Here is a 17,171-nt window from a genome sequence, read left to right on the forward strand (position 1 = left end):
CAACCCCACTCCACTACTAAATTCTACTTTTGGCTCTGCTACAATGCACGTCACTTCTGCTTCTTTAGTCCTTAATTTCCTCATCTCTAAAATGATCTCTAAATGATCATCTCTAAAATGATCTCTAAAATTTTAGAGATCTCTAAAATCTCTCTAGTCTTTAAGATTCTTTTCAGGGATATGTCTCTATATCTACTACTCTCTATAGGTTAAATACTTCTGCAGTGAGTAAAAGTAATGGTGAGGCAAATTTCCAGTTAATTAAAGGATAACCAAAACATTAGAACTAGTCAAAACTAGGATGTCGTGAGTTCCTTCTCTCTCCAGAGGCATTCAAACAGAAATTAGTCTACCACTTGGAAGAGATTCAAGTATCTAATGAGAAAACTGAACAAAGGCACCTTCCTTCATAGCTCTCCCTGTTCTACTTGTAGTAAGTTTCTCCTGTGATCCAACAGAGAACTATCTACTATCACTAGGCACCTGCTCATTTCACATTAGTGTGCCTAAGGCCCATTCCCTCCACTAGATCATAAAATTCCTGAAATCAGAACTATATCTCGTTCATTTCCACAGCCCTTCCACATTACCTGGCACAGCTGTCCTACACAAAAATAAACAGAATTGTTTACTAAATATTCCTATGAAGACTAAACTCAATGTAATGACTGATTACACAAAAAGAGCACATGAAATTTCACTGAATAAAAACCTAGTATATGATGTACTCAAGATATTTTAGAAATCAGAGCCCTTAAGAGTCAAAGGCAGTTCCATCCACAGGTAGTCAGGTAAGACATACAAATTAAAGGATTATTACACAATCCCAGGCTACTGTGTGCTGGGACAGACTGTGTTAGTTAGTCTGTGTTAGTGAGACTGTGTTAGTCAGACTGTGGGGTAAGCTCAGGGCTTTTGTGTTTCTGATCAAGTTTAGTAGTTGGGAGATTTATCAAGTAATAATAAACAAACCAAATATATGGATTATTGAATAAATGGTATTAAAACAATTGGCTTGGGCTTCCCTGGTGGCACAGTGGCTAAGAATCCACCTGCCAATGCAGGGGACACGGGTTCGAGCTCTGATCCGGGAAGATCCCACATGCCGCGGAGGAACTAAGCCCGTACACCACAACTACTGAGCCTGCGCTCTAGAGCCCGCGAGCCACAACTACTGAAGCCGGAGTGCCTAGAGCCCGTTTTCCACAACGAGAAGCCACCTCAATGAGGAGCCCGCGCACCGCAACGAAGAGTAGCCCCCACTCGCCTCAACCAGAGAAAACCCGTGCGCAGCAACGAAGACCCAACATGGCCAAAAATAAATAAATAAAATAAATTTTTTTTTTTTTAAATTGGCTTTATCCACTTGGAAGAAAAATAAAGTTAGAACACTATATCACATCAAAAATAAATTCCGATGCAGGCAGCTTCCCCCAGCAAGCCAGAAAGCAGCTTTCCAGGAAGTTCTACAGACGTGGTCCCTCAATGATCACTGCCCTTCAGAGGGCCACAGCTGTACCCTCTCCAACAAAGTCTGGATTTCAGTTCTGGGAGCAGCCTCTTGAAGATTTGTTCCTTCCCTAGGTGCTCTGCCTTAGCCTTGAGGCAGTAGCTGCTCCCTGTATCTACTATTCCTGTATTCTTTAGGGTTTTTTTTTTTTCTCTTAGGTAATCTCCTGTTTAGTTAATAATTCTTTATATTAAACTTTACCTGTTAAATTTAAAAATAAATTCCAGATGGTCTAAAGTACTAAATATATGAGATGAAACTATGAAAGTGGTGAAAATGAGATGTTTTCATTGTTGCTGGGGTTTTTTTGGTTGTTTTTTGTTTTTTTAATAAAAAGAGGTCTTCCTAAGAACCCAGAAACCATTAATTTTTTAAAATGGTCAAAGGACTTCCCTGGTGGCACAGTGGTTAAGACTCCATGCTCCCAATGCAGGGGGCCCGGGTTCAATCCCTGGCCGAGGAACTAGATCCCATATGCATGCCACAACTAAGGAGCCCATGAGCTGCAACTAAGGAGCCCACATGCCACAGCTAAGACCTGGAACAACCAAATAAAAATAAATATTTTTTTAAAAAGTGATCAGGTCTACATAAAAATTAAAGCTTTCTGCACAACAAAAGAAAAAATAAATATATATAATTACTATCAGGAAAGTACAAATTAAAAAGCCATCATTTTACCTACTTGATTAAAACCGTTGAGTGGCTTCCCTTGGAGCTCTAACACTAAAGCCCACTCAGGCCAGCCTATACCTATTTGACCCTCTCATCATCTCTACCCAGGCACACTGACCTTTCTTCAGTCATCTTACTCATCCTGCTTCTTCCAAAAAGGGACTCCTGCTCATCCACTGGATCTCAGCTCTAGGACCACTTCCTCAGAAACCTTTCCTGGACTAACTAAATGGGTCAAATTCCTCAATTACAGCATTGTGTACCTCTCACAGCTGCTCAGCCCAAAAACCTCCTAATGATCCTTGACTACCTCTCTCTTTTGCATCCCATACCTAATCCAAATCCTGTTGGCCATGCCTTCGAAATATAACCTCCACCAATGCACCCTGGTCTCAGCCTCATCATCTCTTTCCTGGATTAATGCCTCCCTTGCCTTCCTTTACTCTACTGCCAATCTACCAACCAGAGTGGTTTTTTTTTTTTTTTAATGTTATGTCAGATCACATCACTCCTCTCCTCAAAACATTTTTAATGATTCCCCATAGTGAAAGCCAATCTTTGCAATGCTTCTAGAGCCCAGAAGACCTGCCACCACCCCATTACCTTTCACCTCATATTCTACTACTCTCTTCTCCCTTCCTCTCCCACTTCCTTCCACCCACTGCCCCAATAATTTCATTCTAGCCACACTGACCTCCATGCCATCCCTCAAACATGCCACACACATTCCTTCCCTAAAGCATTTGCAAGAATTGATCCCTATGTCTGGAACACTCTTCCTCCAGATATCCTCATATTACCTCTTCTATCACCTTCAAGTCTCTGGTCAAATGTCATCTATGCAATAAGGCTACTCTGACCACCCTATTTAAAACCAGCCTATCCCCATTCCTTTTACCCTGCTCTATTTTTTTTTTCCATAGCACTTATCACCTAACAATCCATATGTTTTGCTTATGTTTGTTGTTTAATATCTGTTTCTCCCACTCTAGGGCAGGGTTATTTATTATCTGTGTTGCCCACTGATGTATTCCAAATATCTAGAATTGTGCCTGGCCAGTATTACACGCTCATATTTGTTGAGCAGTTTTGTACTTGTCTGTGGGATTATCTAATTAACGGCCTTCTGATTCACTACCTAGGAACAGGGACTGGGTTTGGGTTTCTTCGTCATTTTATTTCCTAGGGCCTAGCATAAGGCTTGGCCTAGACTAGGCACACAAACATTTGTTAACTGAAGAATACCTTTTTTTTTTTTTTTGTCTATCAGAAGATACAAATTTAAAACAACTGACATTATCCAGGGTTTGTAAAAGTGTAGAGGAAATCCATCCTCTCATATACTATTGGCAGGTATGTAAATTGATACTTTTTGAGAGTAAGCTAGCAATGGTTATTAAAATTTAATCCACTCAGAGCTCATGCCCTTTAATTCACAGTCTTACAGAAGTAAAAGCAAAAGTACCTGAAAAATATGTACAAGAATATTTATTACAGAACTGCTTATAATGAAAAAATTAAAACATCAATAAAGATACAGGCAAATAAATCATGTGTGGTACATGTGTATGACAGAATATTCTTTAACAAGAATGAGGTCGATCTATAACATTGAACTGGAAAGTAGTCCACGATCTAGTAAACAGATCGAGGGCTCTGGCATCAGGTGACCTGGATTTGAATCCTGGCTCCCCTCACTTCTAGCTATGTAACTCTAGGCACTTTCAACTTCTCTGTGCTTCAGTTTCCTCATCAATAAAACAGGAACAATATTATAATAGTACCCACCTCACTGATAAGAAGATTTCCTGAAATAATGCATGCAGTGTCTATAGCATATTATATGGCCACATAACCATTTACAAGTATATGATAATTATAGCTAACACTTATAAGCAAAATAGACAAGTTACAGACCTATGTATGTAAAGCACGTCCATTTCAGGGGGAAAAGGTAGCATGTCTGTGTTAACTATAGAAAAAATCAAGAAGGATAGAAAACTTAATACTGGTTTCCTTTGGGAGATGGGAGGAGACACACTTCTTAATAGCCATACTTTTTTAATGGAAGGATTTTAGAACACAGTGTTTTTAAATAAAAAAGAAATGAAGTAAAATCAGAGCAAATGCTTCTAAGATAGAGTTTAACTTAGATTTAAAAATATTAAAATTTTAAAAATTTTACATTCTATATAGTCTTTGAATTATCAAGGTAAAATGAAATAATAAGCTGAAATTTTTTTGACTATTAAAGTTACCTTTGTTCTAAACGAGTAAACTAAGATGCATGATCAAAAAAATAGTTTTCAAAAAACTTACAAAAGAAAAAATTAAAGAGAATTAAAAGAAAATTATTACATTTTACCCTGTCGATTTACACACAAATGAATTCTTTTCTTAATCTACGATATCTCCATGAAAAATAAACCTATGTCAAAGAAGAAAAAGAAAACAATGTCAACGTAAAATAAAACTGCCTCTAAAATGGGATACCTGGGAATTCCCTGGAGGTCCAGTGGTTAGGACTCTGCGCTCTAACTGCCGAGGGCCTGGGTTCAATCCCTGGTCAGGGAACTAAGAGCACACAAGCCACGCAGCGCAGCCAAATAAATAAATAAAATGGGATAAAAGCTAGATTAAAGTCAAAAAGTAAAGTTATCTTTTACTGCCAGTTTAACTCAAAAGAATTCTGCAATTGTTTGGTGTTTTTGTTTTTTTTGCGGTACTCGGGCCTCTCACTGTTGTGGCCTCTCCCGTTGCGGAGCACAGGCTCCAGAGGCGCAGGCTCAGCGACCATGGCTCACGGGCCCAGCCGCTATGCGGCATGTGGGATCTTCCCGGACCGGGGCACAAACCCGTGTCCCCTGCATCGGCAGGCGGACCCGTGTCCCCTGCATCGGCAGGCGGACTCTCAACCACTGCGCCACCAGGGAAGCCCCTGTTTTTGTTTTTTTTTAATATCAGCAGGGCTAGGAAATTCAAGCATGCTTAAAGCTGAAGTGTTAAGAAGTGATCTATGTTAAGTTCAGCCAAAGAGAAAAATTAAATCCCCAAGATGAACTTCTAAGAAGACACTGATACAAAGCGTTCAAATACACCGAATTCTCTCTCCTTCTGTAAACAGTAGCTGTGGCTGCTCATTTACTACATTAACTGAAAATAAATACTGCAATCTATGCAAACTAAATCTCATCCCACGGTCACAGGATTTGAAAAACAGGGAATAAACCTGTACTAAGAATACAAGATTTCCTAAAGCTAATTTTTCCTAGCCTCTTTCAAGTGCTTAGTCACTTCTGCCTATTTACAAGGAAGACCATTTCACGTCTAGAAAGAGGCAGGGAATTTTGATTCCAGACTGTCATGTCACCTGAGCCGTCCTAGACGTTTGTTTCCATGCAACTCAAGAGAAGGCAGCTGCCAGCTAAGCATACCTACCACTCCAGATCAGAACCAGAAGCCACTGGGGCTCTCTCTATTCTGCCTCTGTCTGCAAAAACAAAGAGGTGTTTGTGGAAACGGGAAGTAGTTTTCTTCCCTGACACCAAATGCAAAAGGTGAGGATTAAAATGTAGCCTGAAAACATCCCTGTTTCCTCTAACAGTCCACCAGAAATGCCTCCCTTCTGTTCTACTGAAACAGAAACAGCAACCAGATTCTTACACAACTCCAGATGTGGGTACCAGACATGTCTCCTTAGGCAACTAACAAAACCTAAAACTAGAGGCAAAAAGGCTTTGGAACACACTTCCAAGAAAGCAGCTAGCATTAAAATCTGATAACATTGTTTCAGGTTCCTCAAAGGCAACAAAAGAGAGTAAGGTCTTCATGAAAGATTATTTTAAGAGACAATCCTAGGCAAAGGCAGGTTTTTAAGCACCTACCATGGGCCCAGCACCAAATCCCGACATTCCACTCACACAAGATTCTAAGCACACACGCTGATTACAGAAATACACCTGAAAGAACTCTCTTGCCCAGATACAGCAGTACCTTGCCAAGGACCAGGCACAGTCTTTCCAAACATAACTCCAGGTAGTAAAACCTGGAACCACGTGGTCAATCTCCGAAGCAGAGCTTAAGCCAATTTCCCAGAAGGTCATGAAGGACTGACAACCACCTGGGACTAATTAGGATGGGGCTCTTTTTCCTTCCTTGGATATAAGTGCTATAAAAGACACGCTTCCTTGACTTCACCATTCTCCTCATTATTTCCAAAAAACGCCTTAATAATACTAACCGGTTTACATAATACATGTTGCCTCCTTTCTAAGTAAAATATAAAGGCTCGAATTAACCTCTTTTCATGAGAATACTCAAGTTCAAAAAGGCTAAGAAACCTGCATAGTGCTTGTTAGTGAAGGCTCCAGGTCCTGCAGACGCCCAGGCCCCAGCACTTACCATTAAGCCACAATGCCTCTCAAGGAACGCTACTAAATCCAGCAACTGATCCCAACCAGTTTCACGCCACAAAACTGAGCTCAAAGCGCTCAGTGGCATGGATGGGGGGCGGGGCGTGGGGAGGGCACATCACCACTACCTAAGCAATTTTTTTTTTTCTTTAACGAATATAGCACATGTTCCTGATTTCCATCCTCCCCACGGGCAGAACCCACGTGCCGGCCCCACCGCTACCCACAGCAGCTCCCTCTCCACGCTCCCCAGCTTCTGCCTGGTCCCCAGCAGCCCCCTCACGCCCCTCCCTCCACCCCCACCCTAGCCAGGGCTAAAGCCGGCACCTCCCGCCCCCTCCCCAGCGACGGCCGCCCAGGCCCCCGCACCGCCCTCGCGCGCAGCCGGCGCCGTAACCTGCGCGCTCCCGCCTCCGCCCGGCAGGGTCACCCCCGGGGCCTGCGCGCGCCCTTCCCGCCGCCCGGAGGTCTCCCCGCGACGCCGGCGCCGGGCAGGCCGCGCCCGCCGCGCCTGCCATGGTGGGCGACTCACCGTCAGGCTGAGGAGCCGGGCCCGGCTGCGCCATGGCCGGGCGGCCGGCCTCGGGGAGCGGGGATGGGCGGGGAAGCGGCGTCCCGGGCTCCCACAGGCTCAGCTGGCGGAGGAGGCGTCGACCGAGCCGCCGCCGCCGCCGCCCAGGGAGGAACCGCTAAGGCTGGAGCCGCCGGCGCCGCCACAGCCGCGGGCAGAGACGGACCCGAGCGCCGACCTCCGCCTCCTCATCCTGACAGCGGGAAATAAGCAGCGCGCAGGCGCGGGGGGATGGGGCGGCACGTGACGTCCCCCTGAGGGAAGGGGCGGGGCTTCGCGAAGGGTTGGGGAGCGCGGCGCGAGTGGAGGCTGAAGGAGGAGCGGGGCGGGCTGTGGGAGCGCGGCGGGTAGGGTGGGGTGGAGGAGGGGGAGGCTGAATAGGGAAGGAGGGGGAGAGGGAAGAGAAGGAGAGTGGCGGCGGGGAAGGCCCGGCCTTGTGCAGGGGCCGCTCCGGGCCCTCCACCCCAGCACAGAGGCAAAGAAAGAATACTAATGAAAAGAAGGGCGAGAGAGTAGGCTAGTAGTGGCTGGCAAATCCAGCCACTGTCTGTAGTAGCTGTGTGACCTTGGGCGAGTCACTTAACCTCTTTGAACCTCACAGCCTTCGTCTGCAATAATGGCTATTAAAAGTTTAAATGAAGTGAAGTGTGCGGAACTATGTCTGACGTCCTTTCCATTAAGCACCTATATAGGATGTGACTTTTAAGTTCCAGGTACCGTGATAGGTGCTGGGGATACTGCCAGACACAGTTCCTGCACCCGTGAGGGGAGAGGGGAGATAGGCAGACAATACCGCCCTTACACCTGTGCATAGGCACCATATATTAGAGGCGCACCTCTACCCCAGCTCTGTCCACATTCCTTCCACAGGTTCTAGGGGACATGCCCACATGGTGTCTGTGTCTCTCCTTCAGGACCAAGTTCTGGGAACTTGTGACCCCAGAATTCCCTCCCCAAATGGCTGGGCTCTTCCCAGGTCCATCTTCTCTAAGGCAGAGTCTGTGGATCCCTAGAAGTGGCTAAGGGGCAGCTGTGTTTGGGGCAGGGGGCACATCACTTGGACATTTGAGCTTCTGTGTACACAGATCCCTAGTGCAGGAGAGAGAGACGGAAAAAGATGGCAGGTGGGCCAGGGCCAGCGCTCCCACCAGCACCTCATTCAAATGCATAAACCTGAGGAGTCCAGGAATTCTAAATTTGAACCTGGTCTTCCATGTCATTAAAGATGCATATTTGTCAAGATAGAATAGAATATATTAAGATTAACAGTTGGAGTGATTTATAATTTTAAATAATTTAGGTAGACGTGTTGCATCTGTTTGTACTTTTGCCCCAAACCCTGCTAACATTAGGGAAGGACCTATATACAAACTTGAGTTTTTTAAGCAGTTAATATATTCGAATGGCCGGTATGCCTTTTATAGAGCAAGCAGGGTGGCTTCCCCAATCCCCCATTAAATGACTTTCCTGGATAAGCAGATCCATGCTGAACATGGAGACCTTTGTCCAGGATAGGACAGCCCAGTGCACCCTCTCTCTGGTGATGACCAACACAAGGCAGGAACCATAAAGATAGCAGATGTGGATGCCCTCCACAAAAGGGGCTCCTCCTAGTGAGCAAGAGGCATGTTTATTGCCATTGATAATCTGGGACTTGAAGCCAGGCCCTCAAGATCAAGGTCACTCAGAAAGGATCAGGTTGCTGATCTAAACACATAGAGCTCCCCATGCAAAGGAGGTGGTTGAAAAAGCAATTTGGAATTCACATAGGAGCACGCAGGGGTTATGTACATTTTCATATTTTTAGGTAAACTCTAAGACCCAGGAATTCCACCCCCTAGGCATATGTTTTAAAGAAAATTAGTGTGTGCTCAAAGCCTTTATTAAGTGTAAAAGATATGATTCTTATATTTTGAAAGAAATTGGGAGATAAGATTTAAAGACATGTAATGATTGCTTATCAATTACATTGTACATGTGCCATAGGAGACACAAGAATATCTAAGGTGGCATAGTTTATAATACAATAAATAAATAACCCAAGTGTTCATCAACAGAATAGATAAATAAATTTTAAAATATTCATACAATGGAATATGCTACAGCAATAATAATGAACAAACTACAGCTACATATTCAATGGAGTTGAACCTCACAAACATAACTTTGAGAAAAAGAATTAAATTATAAAATAATACATACAGCATGATTCCATTTATATAAAGTTCCAAAACAGGCAAAACTAAACCTCATGCACACATACTTGGTAAACTATAAAGATGGAAAGAGAACCACCATCACAGAAGCCATGACAGTGATTCCTGAACCAGGGAGGGAAGTGCATGGGATAAAGGATAGTACCTAAAAGCCTATCTTCTATGGTGCTGACAATATCATATTTCTTAACCTGGGTCCATTTAAACTAATTGTAAACCTGGGAAGCTGATGTCGTTTAGGTGAGAAAGATTTGGGAATATTTGCCACTTACAAACTTAAAATGAGCAAATTCGATGCAACTGCTGAAAAGCACTCATTCCGGGCTTCATTAATAGAGCTACAGAGACTCTTGGTAGAATTCACCATTGGAAAAAAAGAAAAAAAAAGAGTCACAGTGTGTAAATTACAGGAGGTGATGCCTGTCCTGCACTTTGCCCTGATTAGGTCACATCAGCAGTGCTAGCTGTGTTTGTTCTGGGCACCATTATACGCTGCCGGCTGGTGTGGGCAGAGTCCCAGGGAATGAAGAATCTGAAAATTATTCTCTGATGGAAATATCAGGCAAAAGTACTCTGGGGGTAAAAAAAAATTAAAAATGACTTGGGCTGTGAAGACTGTCCTCAAATCCTGGAGGTCAGTGGGTACTAAAGAAGAACTTTTTCTCAGAGTTGACCAGAGAGAAGGGGCTACCTTTCAGGAAATGAGATCCCTGTCACTGCAAGTGTACAATTAAAGCTGGCTAACAAAAAAAAAAAAAAAAAGCTGGCTAACAATTGGTCAGAGGTGGTATAGAAGGATTCCTGCTACATCTGGGGAACTAGACTAGATCATCTTTACAGTCATTTCCAGCCTCACGATTCTATAATACTAATGACCATAATAAGTTTGCTGCATTTTAAAGTTTACTAGGCACTTTCTCATTTATTATTTCATTTTACTCCTCACAAGAACCCAGAAGGTGGACAGTAGGCACAGAGTAGATAAACCAAATTTTCCTGGATAAATTCCATGTCAAAATTCTATCCTGTGGTTTCTAGCTAGTGCAGGCATAGCTATCAGACCAGGTGTCCCAACTTGGCAATCAGCTGATAGTACACAGGAGTGTTGGGGTTCTCTCTCTCGAGGACCCAGATCCTCAAGGGCAGAAAGGGACCAAAGAGTAGGGTTATGGCACCATACTTCTCTGACTTTCAATAATAGGTAACTTCAGTGCAGGTGGTGGGGGAAGGACAAGACTCAAGGGGCCTCTACCCCAGGGGCCCTGTCTCCCCACAGGCACATGGAGACTTGGAAAGTCCCAACCTGGATGCTGGCTTCCTCACTAAGAGTTCCCCAGGAAGAGTCCACCAGGGACAGACACCATTATATCCTCAGCCACAATCCCCCAGCCTGGTCGCTCTCTCACTGATTATCCCCTTTTGGTACTAGCTTGTAATACTGCAAGAACAGGATCCTCATCAATTGATAGAGACATACAGGAATAGTCATACTATATCTACAGCATGTCAGTGTCAGGCAGTAGCTTTGAACCCAAAGTGGTGATTAGATGTAAAATGAAATTTTAGCTGACATAGAAAGCAGACAATGAGGGAATTCCCTGGCAGTCCAAAGGTTAGGACTCCACACTCTCACTGCCGAGGGCCCAGGTTCAATCCCTAGTCGGGGAATTAAGATCCCACAGCCACACAGCATGGCAAAAAAAAAAAAAAAAAAAAAAAAAAGCCGAGCTCCCCTTCTAGGATCTGGAGTGGGAAGACGGTGATCAGTGATCATCGCTGCAACTGGTCTTTCCCCCAATCCCTCTCCCAACTGAGAAACATATGGGAGAGTGCCACAAACAGAAGGATGACTTCTCTCTCATACTCTCATGAGATGCAGGTTGATGTCCAGGGAAGAGGTCCAGGCATAGAATCAGAAGACCTGGAATTCTGGCACAGATTAGCTGTTGACCCAGAACACTTTTTTTTTTTTTTTGATGTGGACCATTTTTAAAGTCTTTTTTGAATTTGTTACAATATTGCTTCTGTTTTATGTTTTGGCCATGAGGCATGTGGGATCTTAGCTCCCCAACTAGGGATCGAACCCACACCCCCTGCACTGGAAGGTGAAGTCTTATCCACTGGACCACCAGGGAACACATTATTTAACCTCTTCGAGCCCTTGTTCACTTATCTCTAAAATGGGGATAGTAGACCAGCCTTATGGCACATCAGCAGGGCTAAAGAGATAAAGCACCTAACCCCTAACATATATATATGGTAGTTGCTCTGTAAATGTCTACTTCCTATTCTCCTTCTCTCCTTTCCTTCCTTTTTTTCCTAGATCAGTAGTTTCCATCCTGGGGAAGACAGGTCCCTGGAACTTAGAATTCAGTCCCTGAAGGTATTCCTAGAGATCTGGGGCAGAAATTTCCAATATTTTCAAAGCCTAACAGAACTGTCCCATTCATACTAGATAATGTCCCAAGACTAAAATGTGAAGTTTCTTTGCTTTGCACAGAAATTATATCACATTGCTTATCTCATGCTGACTAGCAGTTCTTATTCCAGTTCTATATTAACTGGTGATTAATAATGTAGAGGGATTGGGACTTCCCTAGTGGTCCAGTGGTTAAGAATCCACCTTCCGATGCAGGGGACGCGGGTTCGATCCCTGGTCAGGGAACTAAGATCCCACGGACTGCAGGGCAACTTGAGCCCTCGCACTCTGGAGCCTGAGCGCCACAACTAGAGAGAAGCCCGCACGCTGCAACAAAAGATTTTGCATGCCACAACAAAAATCCCGTGTGCCGCAATTAAGACCTGACGCAGCCAAATAAATACCAAAAAAAAAAAATTAATAATACAGAGGGATCCATTTATTTAATGTATGTATTTTGCTAGATAGACAAGTATGTTTAGATCTGGTAGTTACTCCCTTCTCTCAGAATTCATCTGTGATAACATTGACCGCACAGTGGCATAATTGCCTGGAAATAAAAATGGCTAACATTTACTAGTGTATACCATGTGCCAGGCACTGGACAAAGTGCTTTACTTTGGATCAACTCGTTTAATCCTCTAAACTGGCAGGAACAGTTGTCAAGTCATTTTATAGATGGTGGGACCAAACAGGTTACATAATGCGTCTAAAGTCATAGAGCAGTAAGTGATAGAGCTGGAAATCAGACCCAGATTGTCTGGTCCAGTGCCCAGGTGGGTAACTCCCAAGCTCTGTTGCCAACTAGCTATGTGTCTCTTCCTCCCATTGGGGGAAGATGTCAACTCCCAGAAAATAGGGACAGTCATTTATTTCATGTATATCTAGAGCCTAACAAAAGAAGTGCTCAATAAATACCTATTGGATGAATGAGTGAATTGATGGATGAACAAATGAATAACAATAGGAATATATGGAGCAAATAATGAAGAATCCTTGATGGTGAGATGGTCTAGTCTGCAGATTAAACCTGTGTGATTCAATTCTATTTGATCACCATTCATCTTCTTCTCACTTCTCATTGGCTTACAGACCATATTTTAACCATCAATAATAATAATAATACCCACCACTTAACTGAGCACCTACTATGTGCTAGAGATTCTACCTGTGTTCTCTCCTCGATCCTCATAACACCCCTTTGCAATAGGTTCCATTTATTATCCTAGAACTCAGAGAGGTTAAATGACGTGTCCATGTCACACAGTAACTGGAAGAACTAGAATTCAAATCCAAGTCTGTCTCACTCCAAAGTGTATGCCTTTTTGCTGTCAGTGCTGGCTAACCGTGTCTATCAGATATCAGCAAATACCCCTACATTTCTATGTTATTATCAACTGAATGCATTTTTAGAATTTTCAATGATATCTCCAAAAGTTATGCTTCTTTTTATTTCTCGTTTATTTTTTTCAGATTACTGGATTAAAATTCTAGTTATAATTTTTCAAAGATGCAGATAAAGCAAAGGTAATCCCTCAACCTCTCCTCCTCCCAACACTCACGCAATCCCACACCCCTCTCCAGGGCAAACTACTGTTACCAGCTTTGTATGAATCCTTTCGGACATTTTTTTATGCATCTATGAACATGCAGAAACATGTACCTCTGTTTTATCTTCCTCACATAGATATGATCATATTGTACATTTATTCTGAACTTGCCTTTTTCCTCAACAGTATAGTCAATACCTATGGCTTTACTTCATTCTTTTTAACTCCCACATAGTTTTCCATTTTGGTAAATGGTTAGGTTAAAGTTTTTCATTGCTTACAAGCAATGCTGCAAGGAGCATGCATACCTATCTAGGCACTTATATGAGTGATTTTTCAGGAGACTTACCTACCTCCTTAGAATTACTAGATCAAAAGTCATGAACACTTTTTCATTTAATAGATATTGACAAATTACTCTCAAAAAGTACCACACCAATGATATACCAACAGTGTATGAACACATTTGTTTCTGTACATCTGTGCCAACACTGGTTTTTATCAATCTTCTTTATATCTGCTAATCTGATGGACAAAAGATTATAGTATATTAATGTCATTTTATTTTTTATTTTTTTAAATAAATTTATTTATTTTGGCAGCATTGGGTCTTTGTTGTTGCATGCGGGCTTTCCCTGGTTGCAGTGGCTTCTCTTGTTGCAGAGCACAGGCTCTAGGCACGCAGGCTTCAGTAGTTGTGGCACACGGGCTCAGTAGTTGTGGCTCACGGGCTTAGTTGCTCCATGGCATGTGGGATCTTCCCGGACCAGGGCTTGAACCCATGTCTCCTGCATTGGCAGTCAGATTCTTAACCACTGCACCACCAGGGAAGCCCCTGGCAGGTGGATTCTTAACCATTGCACCACCAGGGAAGTCCCTAATGTCATTTTAATAAGCATTTCCCTGAATATCAGTGAGGTTAGGAATCTTTTCATATTTACTAGCTGTTTGTATTTCATCTACAATAAATTTTATATATCTTTTGCCCATTTGTCATTGGCTGTTTGTCTTTTATTATTGATTTGCAGGTGCTCTTAAGTGTTCTGGATAGTAATTTTTTGTATGTTTTATATGGTGTATTTTCTTCCAGTTTGTTATTTATTTGTCTTTTAATTTTAATAACACTAATCATGTTATTTACTTACAGAAGTTTTACATTTTAATGGTCAACCTATATATCTTTTCAGAGCTTCTGGATTTTTTATCTTGTCCAAGAAGGCTTTTCTCACCTCCAAATTCATAAATGTATTCTCAATAGTTTTCCAATATTTCTCTAATATTTTTATAGTTTTGGTTTTTCTTTTTTTTCTAGTCTTTATTGAATTTGTTACAATATTGTTTCTGTTTTATGTTTTGGTTTTTTGGCTGCAAGGCGCATGGGATCTTAGCTCCCCAACCAGGGATCGAACCCGCACCTCCTGCATTGGAAGGCGAAGTCTTAAGCACTGGACCACCAGGGAAGTCCCTAGTTTCGGTTTTTCATGTTTAGTTTTTTAATCTACTAGGAATAACTTTTTATATCATAAGAGGTAGGGGATCTGACTTAATTTTTTCAGATAAATAGGCAACTGTACCCAAATCATTATTTCCCTACCTTTATTGTTGATAAATTTCTATAAATATATTAACCAGACTTATCGTTGTTGCAAGAGGGTAAAAAAACTTCAAATAGGTTTTATAAAAGACAGGGAATTTGATTGCTTATATAACTGAAATGTCCAGAGCAGCAACTGGTTTTGGAAGAAGTTTCAAATAAAACTAACTAGAGCAATAGAGGATGAGGCTACTTTGGAGGAGACCTGAGTGGGAAGATGGAGGCAGCCATAGGAAGATGAGGAGAGGAAGAATATTCTTGCAAAAAGAGGAGAAAAGTATAAAAGTCTTAAGAGTGTAACAAACTTGTAACATTCAGGAGACAAAAGAAAGCCATGATGAGTGGAGCAAGGTGAATGAAGGCCAGAGTGGTGGGAAACACCTGGAGAGGTAGGCAAGGGTCAAATCCTGTAAGACACTGAAGCCACAACAAGGATTGAATTCTATTCTATTTTATTCCTTCTACTGTGGGAATCCACTGGAGAGTTTTAAAGAGAAGAGCTACAGGATTTGATTTACACTCTTAAAAGAGCTCTTCCTGGGGACTTCCCTGGTGGTCCAGTGGGTAAGACTCTGCGCTCCCAGTGCAGGGGGCCCGGGTTTAATATCTGGTCAGGGAACTAGATCCCACATGCCACAACTAAGAGTCTGCATGCCACAACTAAGAAGTCCACCTGCTGCAACTAAGAAGTCCACATGCCGGGCTTCCCTGGTGGCGCAGTGGTTGAGAGTCTGCCTGCCGATGCAGGGGACACGGGTTCGTGCCCCGGTCTGGGAAGATCCCACATGCCGCGTAGCGGCTGGGCCCGTGAGCCATGGCTGCTGTGCCTGCGCGTTCGGAGCCTGTGCTCCGCAACGGGAGAGGCCACAACAGTGAGAAGCCCGCATACCGGAAAAAAAAAAAAAAAAAAGAAGTCCACATGCCAAAACTAAAAGATCCCGCGTGCCACAACAAAGATCCCGCATACCACAACTAAGACCCGGCACAGCCAAAATTAATTAATTAATTAATTAATTAAAATGGAAAAGTTTAAAAAAAAAAAGAGATCATCCTGCTCACAATTTGGGAAAATGGATTATGGGGGAGGGGAGAGATAAAGATGGAAGTGGGGAGGACTGCTAGGAAGTGCTGCCATAGTCAGAGAGATAAATGATGGTGGCTTGGTCGGGGTTATATCAGAGAAGATACAGAAAAATGGTCAGATGTTGGGTATTGAGATATATTTATTTATTGAAGTGAGGATTTACTGAGGGGGAAAATATAGAGTTCTGTTTTTCCCATGGTACATGTGAGATGCCTATTGGTTATCTGAGTGGAAGTGTGAAGTAGACAGTTGGAAAAAAAAAAGTAAATAGTTGGATATGCAAATTTGGAGCTCAGGCATGAGCATATGGTTTAGGAGTCACCAGTTTACATGATATTTATAGTCAATAGCTAGAATATATAAAGAGCTCTGTAAAAATCTAGAAAAACAAGCCCAAATGGGCAAAGGACGTGGCAGTTCATTAAAAAAGACATAGAGGGCTTCCCTGGTGGCGCAGTGGTTGGGAGTCTGCCTGCCGATGCAGGGGACGCGGGTTCGTGCCCCGGTCGGGTAAGATCCCACATGCCGCGGAGCGGCTGGTCACGTAAGCCATGGCCGCTGAGCCTGCGCGTCCGGAGCCTGTGCTCCACGACGGGAGAGGCCACGGCAGAGAGACGCCCGCGTACCGCAAAAACAAACAAACAAATAAAAAAGACATAGAAAGTTCTTTAAACATATCAAAAGATGTTCAACTTCACTCAAAGTAGAATTCAAAATGAAACTATAGAGATACTGTTTATCACTCATTGACTGACAAAAATTCAAGAGGTTGACTGACAACCTACCCTTTTAGTGAGGCTGTGAGGAAAATAGGCACTGTCTTACACTGCTGTTGGAAGAACAAAACGGAACAAATGCTATGGAAGGAAAATTTGGCAATATTTAACAAAACTGTATATTCATAGGCATTTACCTCGACTCAGTAATCCCTTTTAAAGGAATTTACCCCGGGGATACATCTGCAAAAAATAAAACAACAAATGCACAAGGTTATTAATTGTGGCATTATTTTTAATATCAAAACATTAAAAACAACCCAAATGCCACCTACATAAGAAACTTGTTGAATTAAAGATAGTACAGCTACACAATTGAGTACTACATAGCCATAAAAGAGAATGAAGAGTTCTAAGTACTAGT

The 17,171-nt window shown here is 42.7% G+C and overlaps 1 protein-coding gene across 1 annotated transcript in view; it reads right to left on the reverse strand.

The window, feature by feature from the left end:
- Positions 1–7,366, reverse strand: part of RABEP1 (rabaptin, RAB GTPase binding effector protein 1) — a 105,330-nt gene extending 97,964 nt beyond the window's left edge. The window contains exon 1 of the mRNA XM_065896572.1: positions 7,130–7,366. Coding sequence (XP_065752644.1) covers positions 7,130–7,163 — 34 coding nt within the window. The 5' untranslated portion in view covers positions 7,164–7,366. The remainder of the gene's footprint in view (positions 1–7,129) is intronic.
- Positions 7,367–17,171: the final 9,805 nt, after the last annotated feature.

Source organism: Phocoena phocoena, chromosome 19, assembly GCF_963924675.1.
Source record: "Phocoena phocoena chromosome 19, mPhoPho1.1, whole genome shotgun sequence".
Taxonomy (NCBI): Eukaryota; Metazoa; Chordata; class Mammalia; order Artiodactyla; family Phocoenidae; genus Phocoena; species Phocoena phocoena.